Source organism: Cervus elaphus, chromosome 5, assembly GCF_910594005.1.
Source record: "Cervus elaphus chromosome 5, mCerEla1.1, whole genome shotgun sequence".
Lineage (NCBI taxonomy): Eukaryota > Metazoa > Chordata > Mammalia > Artiodactyla > Cervidae > Cervus > Cervus elaphus.
In genome coordinates this window covers 84,141,103-84,154,909 of record NC_057819.1, presented here as the reverse complement: position 1 = coordinate 84,154,909, position 13,807 = coordinate 84,141,103, and the positions used below count along the sequence as shown (strand labels likewise).

The 13,807-nt window shown below is 35.8% G+C and overlaps 1 protein-coding gene across 3 annotated transcripts in view; it reads right to left on the bottom strand.

Moving 5' to 3' along the window:
- Positions 1 to 13,807, bottom strand: part of INTS2 (integrator complex subunit 2) — a 51,781-nt gene that overhangs the window by 4,592 nt on the left and 33,382 nt on the right. For all 3 annotated transcript variants that reach the window (XM_043902884.1, XM_043902885.1, XM_043902886.1), the window contains exons 17-20: positions 12,775 to 12,939; positions 11,428 to 11,629; positions 6,084 to 6,209; positions 2,136 to 2,334 (exon numbers count right to left, since the gene is read on the bottom strand). In XM_043902884.1, coding sequence (XP_043758819.1) covers positions 2,136 to 2,334; positions 6,084 to 6,209; positions 11,428 to 11,629; positions 12,775 to 12,939 — 692 coding nt within the window. The remainder of the gene's footprint in view (positions 1 to 2,135; positions 2,335 to 6,083; positions 6,210 to 11,427; positions 11,630 to 12,774; positions 12,940 to 13,807) is intronic.

The window sequence follows — 13,807 nt, the reverse complement described above, 5'->3', positions numbered from 1 at the left end:
TTTAAAAAACAAACAAAAAAATAAATAAATAAAAAAAAACAGCAAAAATGAACAATTTGTACGCCAGTGGTTCTCAGCTTTTTTAGGGCCATGAACCCTTTTAAGAATCTGAAGGAGGACTTCCCTGGTGGCACAGTGGATAAGAATCTGTCAATGCAGGGGACATGGGTCCAAACCCTGGTCCAGGAAGATGCCACATGCAGCAGAGAAACTAAGCCCCTGAGCCCCAGCTCCTGGGCCCGCCGTGCCTAGAGCCTGTGCTCCACAGCAAGAGAAGCCACCACCACGAACGGTAGCCCATCACCACAACTAGAGAAATCTCGCACATAGCAATGAAGATCCAGTGCAGCTAAAAATGAGTAAATAAATAAAATTAAATTTTAAAAAATCTGAAGGAAGCTACATGCCACCCTCTTAGCATAAAAAATTAACATACGGCATAATTTCAAAGTGCTCACACATCTCCAGTGACGATCCATGGACTCCAGTTTACTACTACAAGAGTATTCTAATTCAGTATCATCCAAATGGACCCTAGACAAAAAGTGACTTCTACCAGAATCTCTTTTCCTTCCTCTTAAATTCTTACTTGGCCCAGGATGTCTTGTATTCCTTTTTTTCCTCACCTCTGAAGATGGTGGTTAATAACAAATGTCTAAAAGCCACTCCCCTAAGCTCTTCTCCCTTTTAATTTGAAGATGGACTTTTCAAGGCTCAGGAAAGACTCTGCCTCACCATCCATTCCATCTGTACAACTCACTGTTGCTCAGTCCACAAGCTTGTGCGTCATTTCACAGAAAAGTAGTTTCTTGAGGGGCGATCTATTTAATGGCCCTACCTATAAAGGAGAGCTATAATCACTCTCACCTAGCAGCAAGGAAGAAAAAGAAAATGAATACATAACATGCATCTCTGAAACACAGCTACTGCCTGGGATAGAAGAAGACAATTACTCCATCTAACTGAGTAAGAACCTGATTATAAACTAAGGTTAGCCTTACATTTAATCATTTATAAAGTTCTGCATTATTTTTGTTTATACACTCTGGAGCCAGCCTGCCCAAGCTCAAATCCTATTAATAGCTTCCCTACTTACTGAATATATAACCTTGAGCATCTCATTTAACCTCTTTGAATCTCATTTTCCTACTCTGCAAAAGTGGAGATAATACTCCATTAACTTATAGGTTGGTTGTAGAGATTAAATAAGTTAATACACATAAAAAACTCAAAATAGCATCCACCATAAAATAAGCATTATATAAACAGTAGCTATTACCATCCTCAATCACTTCTCTGAAACTGAGTGTCAGATTTATTTTAGAACTCAGATTTTTTTTTCTGTGATGTTATATAATACCCACAGCAGAGACTAAGACAGTATACTGTAATCAAATATATTAATATTTCTGCAGCAAAACATACCAATTTTCATAGTAAGTGAGATAAGGGCCACAAATAGCTTCACATTAATTCAGGTCAAGTTTTGTCACAAACGAGGTCATATCAGGTCAGGTTTTTCTGCCAACTGATTACCAGAAAAAATGCTTCAGTTTTCATAGCTTTTTTGGAATTCCATATCACAGATAAGGGATTGTGGATCTATATTATTACTCTAATTCTCCTTATTGCCAATGAAAAATTTTCAGAAAATATTTCAACCTAAGAAAACATTAGTACTATGAAGACCTCTAACTGCTTAACATTCAACCATCTCACATGTCCTGCAAAAATTACTACCTAAGGCTTTAATAAATTCTACTTTGTTAAAAACCTTTTCTAAATAGAACATTAACTTATGCTGTCATAGTATTTATCACTGCCTGACATTTTATTACATATATATACTTCTTGTCTGTCTCTACCATTTGTTTTTTTTTCCATCATTTGATTTTAAGAAACAAAAGTCTTATATTTTATTAAAATGTAAATCTCACTAAAATGGCTATTAAATAAATATCATGAAGATTATTCCTTATTTTAATAATAAAGTCCATCTGATATTTAGAAGCAAAGGTAACCCCATTGTAAGTTCAGTAATAAAAGAGATATACAATATGTTACCACTGTATTTAGAAGGCCATCTATTTAACAGGGAAGCCTTTGCCCTTTTTGATTAGATTTTACTTTATTACCTGAGCAGCCAGTAATGCATTTTTCAGTTCTTCTCTGGTAACTTCCGGGCCATCAGTTTGTCCAATTAAACCTATCGTATTATTCTGAGAAGGCCTATCTTGCTCTGCTGTTTCCTTCAGATGAGCACTAAGGTAGGCTTTGGATGCCAGAAGATACCCATTCAACATGTGCAGAGTAATATCCATCAGTGGGGGGCATCTACACAAAGGAAGAAGAAAAGAAAAAAATACATGAGAACAAATATAAATTTTTAAATTAGCCAGAACATGATGAATCAGCTTATATAATTAGAAAAACCTGAACAGTACCTGAAACCCTAAAGAGCAGGAAAGTTACACTTTTCCCACTGAAATATTCATTCTCAAAATGAAAGCTTAACACATGTAATTCTCTATACTTTTGTATGAAAAGTATTATCTATTTCATTTCATCAGCTAAAACCAAATATAATGTATGACCTAGAAAAAAAGGCATTCTTTTTTATAAAATAATGGCACTACCAATAAATCTCTTAGCTATGAGTCTGCAAGGCGACAGTCCTCAAAGGGCAACAGTCTAATGTACCTAATTTTATATTTAAAATAGATAACCAACAAGGACCTACTGTATAGCACAGGGAATGCTGCTCAATAATCTGTAATAACCTAAATGAGAAAAGAATTTGAAAAAGAATAGATACACGTATAACTGAATCACTTTGCTATACACCTGAAATTAACACAACATTGTTAATCAACTATGCTCCAACATAAAATAAAAATGTTTTACAAAGAGAGGAATAGTCAATTATTGATAAGATGAAGGAGATTAGATATTCATTCTTTCTACTACTGTTTATTCTTTGGAGCAAGACAACTCTGTATTTCAAGAACACTTCAACCACTCAATGGCACGTTATTTACCGAGCCCTAGTTTCCTCAACTAAAACATAAATATTCATTCCTCAAAAACTGTTACAAATTAAGGTTAAATGAGATAAGAATAGATGTAACAATTACATGTAAAAAAAGAAACCAAAAGATACATCAGTAACCACTAAAATATTAAAAAGTCAAACCCTTAGAAAGACTTGAGAATGCCACTCCCCAGCCTGTCACAAACTGAGCATGTGTGCACAGAGGCAGTGCAGCTTTGTTTTTAAAAAAAACTGTGAAACACCGTGAACAGCTTAAATGTCCATCAACATGTCAATGGTTTTTCTGAAATGTTCAAATTTTCTATAATAAAAATGCAGGTATTAACAGTGAAAAAATAATGTCAATGGTTAAATAAGCCATGGCAATGTTCCCAAAACTGAACTATTTATTTTTTAAAAAGTCCTAAACTCCACCAGCCATTCTGATCAGAGTTTCTGGAGGACAGGCATATATATATGGAATACTAATCTATATATGGAATACTATGCAGCACTTAAAACAATGAAAAGAAGGAGCTATGCAAACTCATATGGAAAACATGTTGAAAATGGTAGGTTTTTTAAAAATAAATATATAAAGCCTACTAAAAACCATTTAATTTTTTAAAACCACCCAAAACAAAAAAGTAAATACTTCTATTTATAAATTTGCAAATGCTTGGAAACTGAAGCTCCTAACACACCATTACCACAATAAAGTTCCTTCTGGAGATGGAATTGGGATTGGTCAAGAGGACAGAAAGGAATTCTCTAAAAATGTCATGATAGACAGGAGAGAACACGACTTTTCACTGTACACCTTTCTCTTCTTATTAATCTACTTGTTTTTGTACTTTTTAATATATATTGTGAAAACTTTCATGTATACATTAAAAAAGGGAATATTTTAATGAACCTAAGAACCCGTCAGCCAGCCAGCAACAGTTATCTACACATCACATGGCTTACTCAGACCCCCCCCCCCCCCATCCATTTTACCTACCCTCACCACTGGTTAGTTCAAAGAAAATCCAAAATGTCATATCTCTTTATATTGTTTATGCTTAAAAACCATCTGAATGACCACTTGGGAAAAATTAAATTTAAAAAAAATGAACAAAATTAAAAGACAAAACAATAGAATAAAAGAAAAAACTGCATTCTATATACAAATAGCTGATATCCTTTATACATAAGGAGCTCTTTAAATCAAAAAAGGTAAGCATTCCAATAGAAAACTAGGCTAAAGTATAAAATAATAAACATATTAAAATATCCAATCTAACAAAATATAAATTAAAATAGGAATTCATTTTTCACTTATCAAATTGGAAAATATTACATGAAATGGTATAGGAAAGTATACAATAGCAAACACCCACTATGAGAATGTAAACTGTTTCAGCCTTTCTGGATGGCAGAATGAAAACATGAATCAAAAGACCTGAAAATGAGCATGTTCCCTTTGCCTCAATAATTCCATTTTTAAGAATCAATTCTTAGGAAATAGTACACATCAATTACCACAGCACTAAAAATAATTAACAAAAAAATGGAAATAAAATATCCAACAATAGGGAACTGGGTTAAGCTTTAGTGTACCTATGTGGAATACTACCTAGCCAACTAATATAAGACTATCTATTAACATGAGAAAAAGTTAAACAAGTTACTGAGTGAAAGATCCAGACTACAAAAACATGTCATATGTTAAGGTAGCATAAATTAACAACTTCCTGAACAACTGGAGGTGATTTAGGTGAAAAGTTAAGTGGATTTTTAACAATGGTAAATTGTTTTAGAAGTGCTCTTCTTTAGAAGTGTTCTTTACTCTTGTTTCCTTTTTAAGTATCCATATATAGATACTTAATATCATTTATATTGTTTACTCTTCTGACTCCTCATCCCTCTGAGACCTTGATCTTACCAAACTGTATCTGATTTATTCTGCAGATGTTGTCACTTCAAGAATGTCATCCCCAGGATTAAAGACAGATGAGTATGTTAGACTGTACCCTAGTTAGTCTTCTTTACTCCAGCTTCTTTCCCCTCTAAGTCATCTAGCATGAACTTTCTCTTCTCAAGTTACCACCTAAATGATCTCCCAAGCCTAACACTCAAGGCCCTCAAGAGTCTGACCTTAACCTAACATGCAGCTCTGAAGTGTGTGCTCAAAAATTCAGCCATCCATTCAAGCCTTTTTCCCACTGGCTTTTATTCTTTTGCTCACACTATTCTTTTTCTCAAGATACCTTTTTTGACCGTTTAACCCCATCGTTATAGTTTCTGTTCATCTAAAATCTATTTATATTCTTCAAAACAGAACTTTGATTTCCTCCTAAAACTTTTAACAGCATTCATTTACTGTACCATTCATCTGCATGTGACCATACTATTTAACTTTTCAGGTATGGGTTTTATTTCCCCATACAGGTGATAATCACTTTAAAGGAAGACCCCTCAACTTGTATATCTTTACTATTATTTAGCAAAATAATATTTTGCTAAATAATATTAAAACTGAGCAATTAGAAATTCAAATATTAATGATGAGGACTAATTAATTCCACCTCTTGAGGTGAAGTTACTTCAAAGAAACTGATTAAGTTCAGCCACTGGCAAGGACTTATACACAAACGTGGAATAAATGAACATAACCTCACAACTGAGGATTCCAAAAAGATCACAATTTTAATGCATGCAATAGTTCACAATAAACCAATTTTTTAAAAGGTTTTTTCAACAATGCTAGCAGAAACAATATTATTTTTCACTATCTTGACTCTGAAAGAATAGCCACTATTGAGGGCCGTGAAAACCAAGGATGATATTTTCTTAAAGCTAGTATTGCTAATCACATATTAAATATTAAAGTGAAGTTCATGAATATAGACAACAACAACAAAAAAACAACCAAAAGCAAAAACTTCACAGGTCATACTGCCAGGTTATCTGCAAGCACACTAAGATATAAGTTTAAACTGAATGTTTTCAATTTCCTTTGACTCTCCAAAGCATAAACTCTATAGTAGAAATGAAACTGAACACATACCTGTATACCCTCTGATCACATCTTAGCACAATGAGAGGATCTATCATCAGGTCATTCTGAGTATACTTTTGCTGTCGTACAAACTTTATTGATGGTTGAAGTGCGTTAACTGTCATTACCCACAGCCTGATGAGAAAATAATCACATGTTCAAAAACAGCTATATCATAATTGAAACCTGTAGCCAGGTTAGAAAGCTACATTCAGGGAGAAAATACAGAACAGGTATAAATGAACTTGGGAAAATTAAAAACTATTAAAAAATCTAATCTATCATTATGTTTCTAAAACAAATGAAAGTAGTTTCAAAAATCTTCACAGCTCTAATGGAATAATCACCACATATAAAATGAACATTTGAATTAAAACCTCAGTTATACCATACTTGCTATGACTGTGTAAGTCATGGAGATCCCTGATTGTTTCTCCTCTGTAAGATATGAAAATACCTATAAATGAAACGATATCCACCAAAGCACTCTGAAGCTGTAACTGGCCCCATAAATTGTCACTGTTCTATATGTATCACCATAGAATCTCAATGTGAGATGCCACTATGAGATTAGACATCAATATCCATAAAAGTGGTTACTAACCTAACTGCGCCAACAGAGTTACTGAGAGATATGCAATATGGAGGGCACCTGATCTCTTATAGGGAAGGCCAGGAGTCCACCAGCCCTCACACACAGAGCTTGCCCACTCTTAAACACGAGTGGGTAGCCAATGGCCATCAGACATCAAAGAAAGCTCCTAATTTGAAAAAGAGTAAAATATACAAACAGAAAGAGGGAATGCCAAAGAAACAGAGAATGTAGGGATAAAAAGAAAAAAATTCTTAAATGTATAATTTCCTTAAAGGATGGAATATTTCATATATGAGACAAGAACAGAAAACAATTAGAGATTTTCAAATAAGAGTTCTTAGAAATTAAAACTATAACAGGAATATTTTAAATTCAAAGGAAAGAGCAGAAGATAACATACAGAAAACATCTAGAAAATGTATTCAAAAGATAAATTTAAAAATAGAGGAAAAAGAGGAGAAAAATCAGAGTAGGTCAAAGAGGTTTAAAACCCAAACTGCAAAAAATTCCAGAAAACAAACAGAGAGAAATTACTGGGGGGGGGGGGGCGGAATATATATATATATAAATGTCCTAGAAGTGAAAGTATCAGCATTAGTCCCCAGATGTAAAAGAAAAGGCCAACCAAGTGCCCAGGACCACAAATTTTAAAAGTTGCTGATGCTGTTTAGCTGCTAAGTCATGTCCGATTCTTCTGCAACCTTGTGACCTAAAGCCCACCAGATTCCTCTGTCCGTGGGATTTCCCAGGCAAGAATACTGCAGTGGGTTGTCATTTCCTTCTTCAGCGGATCTTCCTGACCCAGGATTTAACCCATGTCTCCTGCATTGGCAGGTGGATTCTTTACTGCTGAGCCACCAGGGAAGCCCACAAATTAAAGAAGAACCACATCAAAAGGTATCATCATGAAACTGCAGAAACAGTGAAAAAGAACCTAAAACCTTTAAGAGAGAAAAAACAAGGGTCACATACAAAGGACTGGGAGGTAGTAAATGAGCTTAATCAATAGCAATCAGGAAAGCTATACTTACTTCAACAGAATAAAGCCTTCAAGTTACTAAGAGGGAAAATAAGCTAGAATTCTACACCAAGGCTAAATATCAATCATATGTGAGAGGAAGAATAAATACCTTCTCACACATGAAAACCTCAAAGGAAAAAAAAAAAAAGTTTCCCAAACAACCTTTCTCAGGAAGTCACTTGAGTATGAGTTCCACTCATAAGGAACTAAACCAAGAAAGAGAAAAACATGGAATTGAACCAAAGACAAAGCATTCCAGATGGCTACTGTGGATGTCTCAGATTGAGGCATATGGATTGAAAGCTCTGAAAGGAAGGTTTCCAAGGAAAAATGTTACAGATATGTTATCTGATATGTTACAACTGTTATGTAAATTTCTACTCAACAATATAGTTTGAAAGTGAATGTGTTATTAATACAGGAAAAAAAAAAAAAAAACCTTAAACAGACAAGAGGCAAACAACTCAAAGTTTGTATGTGGGGTGCAGAGGAAGACAGTTGTATAAGAGAGAGATTATAATCACAGGTTATCATATACATCAACTAAAGTAACACTTAGGTACTCATAAGAAGGCATTCCTCAATTAACAATGCAAAGTAGAGGAAAACAATAGAATGGGAAAGACTAGAGGTCTCTTCAAGAAAATTGGAGATACCAAAGAAACATTTCATGTCAGGATGAGTACAAAACAGGACAGAATGGGTAAGGATCTAACAGAAGCAGAAGAGATTGAGAAGAGATGGCAAGAATACACAGAAGAAACTATACAAAAAAGGTCTTAATGACCCAGATAACCATGACGGTTTGGTCATTCACCTACAGCCAGACATCCTGGAGTGTGAAATAAAGTAGGCCTTAGGAAGCACTACTTATGAAAAAACCTAGTGGAAGTGATGGAATTCCAGGTGAGCTATTTCAGATCCTAAAAGATGAGTCTCTTAGAGTGCTGCACTCAATATGCCAACAAATTTGGAAAACTCAGTTGTGGCCATAAGACTGGAAAACGTCAGTTTTTATTCTAATCCCAAAGAAAGGCAATTCCAAATAATGTTCAAACTACCACACAACTGCACTCTCCTCACATGCTAGCAAAATAATGCTCAAAATTCTCCTCAACAGTACACGAACCAACAACTTTCAGATGTTCAAGCTGGATTTAGAAAAGGCAGAGGAACCAGAGATCAAATTGCCAACATCCACTGGATCATAGAAAAAGCAAGAGAATTCCAGAAAAACATCTACTTCTGCTTCATTGATTATGCTAAAGCCTTTGACTGTGTGAATCACAACAAACTGTGGGAAATTCTGAAAGAGATGGGAATACCAGACCACCTTACCTGCCTCTGAGAAATCTGTATGCAGGTCAAGAAATAACAGTGAGAACCTGACATGGAATGACAGGCTGGGTCCAAATTGGGAAGGGAGTCCGTCAAGGCTGTATATTGTCACCTTGCTTATTTAACTTATATGCAGAGTACATCGTGAGAAACACTGGGCTGAATGAAGCACAAGCGGGAATCAAGATTGCCGGGAGAAATATCAATAACCTCAGATATGCAGATGACACCACCCTTATGGCAGAAAGTGAAGAGGAATTAAAGAGCTTCTTGATGAAAGTGAAAGAGGAGAGTGAAAAAACTGGCTTAAAGCTCAACATTCAGAAAACTAAGATCATGTCATCTGGTCTCATCACTTCATGGCAAATAGATGAAGAAATTAATGGTAACAGTGAGAGACTTTATTTCTTGGGCTCCAAAATCACTACAGATGGTGACTGCAGCCATGAAATTAAAAGATGCTTGCTCCTTGGAAGAAAAGCTGACCAACCTAGATAGCAAATTAAAAAGAAGAGACATTGCTTTGCTGACAAAGGTATGTACAGTCAAAGCTACGGTTTTTCCATTAGTCATGTATGGATGTGAGAGTTGGACCATAAAGAAAGCTGAGCACCAAAGAATTGATGCTTTTGAACTGTGGTGTTGGAGAAGACTCTTGAGAATCCCTTGGACAGCAAGGAGATCAAACCAGTTAATGCTAAAGAAAATCAGTCCTGAAAATTCATTAGAAGGACTGATGCTGAAGCTAAAATTCCAATACTTTGGCCACCTGATGCAAAGAACTGACTCATTGGAAAAGACCCTGATGCTGGAAAAGATTGAAGGCAGGAGGAGAAGGGGATGGCAGAGGATGAGATGATTGGATGGCATCACTGACTCAACTGGACATGAGTTTGAGCAAGCTCCGGGTTTGGTGATGAACAGGGAAGCCTGGCATGCTGCAGTCCATGGGGTCACAAAGAGTCGACACGACTGAACGACTCAACTGAACTGATGCTGGGAAAGACTGAATGCAAAAGGAGAAAAGGGCAGCAGAGCATGAGATGGTTAGATAGCATCACCAACTCAATGGACATGAATCTGAGCAAACTTCAGGAGATAGTGACAGACATGGAAGACTGTAGTGCTGCAGTCCATGGGCTCTCAAAGAGTTGGACATGACTTAGCAACTGAACAACAACTCATAATTATATATACACTGAATATTTCTTTAACCAAAAATTTTGATTTAACTGGGTTGAGAGAAATGGAGGAAGGGAGGATATGTGTTGGGTGAGAAGGACTCATAGGGAAGCAGGTAAGAGTGCTCAATCTTTACCTTGTACAGTAGGAATTCAAAGATAATTTCTAAATTGGAATGTCAGATAATCATGGTAATTATAAGCATATGACTAAGATATATGGTGGGATATAAATGTCAGAATTAAACGATAAAAGAGCTGAGAATAGGTGTCTCTGAGGAGCAGAGTCTAAAATGAGAAGGTAGGGACAGGCCTTATACACTATCTAACTTATGTGCAGTTATTAATTTGCTGCTGCTGCTAAGTCGCTTCAGTTGTGTCCGACTCTGTGCGACCCCATTGACGGCAGCCCACCAGGCTCTGCCGTCCCCAGGATTCTCCAGGCAAGAACACTAGAATGGGCTGCCATTTCCTTCTCCAATGCATGAAAGTGAAAAGTGAAAATGAAGTCTCTCAGTCGTGTCCAACTCTTAGCAACCCCATGGACTGCAGCCTAACAGGCTCCTCCGTCCATGGGATTTTCCAGGCAAGAGTACTGGAGTGGGGTGCCGTTGCCTTCTCCGGTTATTAATTTGGTATAAGTAAAAATCAAATTTAAAATGTATAAATAAAAATAAATGGAAAAAAAAATGTATAGATATTCTCAGACCTACTGAATCAAAATCTCAGGTAAATCCAGCCCAATATTTTTTTTTAGACCTGACCAAGTGTTTCTGATGCAATCTATGGACCACCAGAGACCTATGTGACTAAAGACAAAATAATGAACCCAGCATTCCACTCTGATTTAATTAGCATGGCATACAACTTGGGGATCAGGAGTTTAGAAAGCTCTCTGGGAGATTTCAATGTACAGCAAACTCTGGAACCACTGGACTGATGCAAGACATAATGGTAATCTACATCACAATTAGGCACAAATGACTACAACTCCCTTTCAAAGAACTTTCTCAAGTTGGAAATACTCGAAGGTTTCTGTGTTAAGATAAAATGTACTATTTTCCTTAAGAGATATAACAGCCCTTTAATCAGTAGTCTTCAGATAGGATTTATATAGTCAAAAAGTTTTTTTTAACAATTTTTTTCAACATTTCAACTTAGGTTACTGTGTCACTGCTATACACTTATCTATTACATGTAACAGGGCGTTGAAATTACCTCCTAGGCATCACAGTATTCAGAACCATCCAGAGTTTATTGACTGTTTGAAGAATTCGCCGTGGAACCCCTGAATTCAACAGCTGATGCATGTTGGATGTTAATACTTCTGCATATGGTATAAGCTCACTGGCAGAAAGCAGAGTCAAGTGTTCTAGAATCTGCATCACTTGCGTGTGACTTACTGGGACAGCTGAAAACGCTAAAAGGAAAACTGCCGTCACAATCTCAGCACTACACAGCTTACCAAATGGAAAGCAAATATTGCTCTGTCACACTATAGGCCAAACAAATCAAGAAAACAATACTGCTTTAAAGAAAGTAAAACTTTCAATCCTAGCCATAGTTGTGGGGACACTTAAAATTAGGCCCTTAAGAAAAATTTATGTTAAAGTGCAGTTGTTTCATAAAGAACAACAACAACAAATCTCATCCTAAAAATCACAGTAGTGACAGTGACAGAAAGACAATGATTTGCACTGATTTTAAAAATTGGCTGACCGCAAAAATATACCCAAGTATTGCTTTTGGTATTAACATTCATTCGAAAAATTCAAATTTCTTGACACCTTCCTTCAGGTAGCCCTTTATGGACTGTAAGCAGCTGTTAATAAAAAAATATCTAGAACTGCGATCCTTCAATAGAATAGTCACTAAGCACTTTTGGCTACTGAGCATTTGAAACGTGGCTAGTATAAAATGAGATGTGCTGTAAGTTTAAAACACACAGACTTAGTATGGAAAACCAGTAAAATATCTAACAGTTTTTATATTGATTACATGATGAAATGATAATACATTAGATATACTGGGTTATATGAAATAATTATTTAAATTAATTTTGCTTTTTTTTTGACTCTTTGAATGTGGCAAATTATATAGAAAGTTTACAATTGTATGCGTAGCTCACATCCTATTTCTATTTGACAGTGCTGACCTAGACCATTATCCATGAAGAGCAAATACATTGTTTTCTATTCCGTGGCACTTATTTCTTTTTTTATATATATTTATTCATTTTTAATTGATTGATGATTGTTTTGCAATACTGGTTTGATTTCTGTCATACATCCACATCATGGCACTTATTTCTGACCGGTTTTAAGACCTTCCTAAACCATATGACCTGTTTATTGATATAATGTAGACCCTATGAGGAAACAGATGCAAGCATGTCAGAAAAAAGAAAAAGGGTTAAAAATCCTTACACTCAAAGAGAATTACTTTATATAGTCACCAAAACACTGCTCTATCTCCAGGAAAATTCTGCATGATTCTAAGATTTCAATGGGGCTAACACCTCTCTGTACTACTAAAGGGGTAAAAGGAGTTATCAGTTTACTATACCTTCTTGAAGTTGTTTAGGAGAGTGGTTTTTGGCATTATTAGTCAGAAGCATTCTCCTTAACAGGGCATCTGTCCCTGTGATTTCCTCTTCACAGATCCAATCATCCACGATGCATAAATGTGGGTAATTGGTTGCAAGGAGACGAAGTAAAGCAGAATGCAACCCTTGAAAATGTACAAGACGTCAATTGGATTCCTCATTCTTAAACATCAAAATCTCTTTTCTCTTTCCCCTTTCCCTTCTCCCTTTCATTTTCCACCAGCCAAAGGAATCTGCACTTTTTACACATGCACACTACAGTTTGAGAACTTCTATTCAGTACTTCAGTCAGGGACTTTGCTTAAATCAAGAACCGCAGCTGAACCGATACAAAAGCAGCTGGAAACCACTACTTATCAAAAGTTCTCAAGCTCTCGTCCATCCTATTCCAGCATAAAAGTAGCAGTAGCTCAAGAGTTGAGTGGGCTATAAAAAAAAAAAAAAAAAGAGTTGAGTGGGGAGGAAAAAAAGAGAAGGGAAAAAAAGGTTCATTTGGGAAAGATCACATATGGTTTGAAAAAGGCCTCACTCAGAAATTCTGGACTTCTACAAGAGAACACATCCGCTCCTCCAACCCAGTTGAGAATCATTGCTATACATGGGTAAAATTAAAGTTGCCCAACTTGAGTGCCTAAATGTACACTTTATGTACATTTTCTCATTTCACCCTAACATTCCTACAAGGTAAGCAGCATCGTCTCTGTTCTACTCTAAGGAAATAGGCGGAAAGATATTTATACAACCCAAGCAGTACTGATGATACCCACAAGAGGGTGCAATTGTCTTCTTTTAAGAAGAGTTAGGAAGCTCAGAAGCACTGGGACCTCCTTTGACTAAATCTAAGTCTTATTTCTAATCTGCTTATAGCATAGCTTGACTACTCATTATTATTACTGTATAACATCAGCAATGAAAAAACAAATTATGATAATGTCTATTTAGATAGACATTATCATTGTCACCATACAATTATCATCATCATCTCCCAGATGC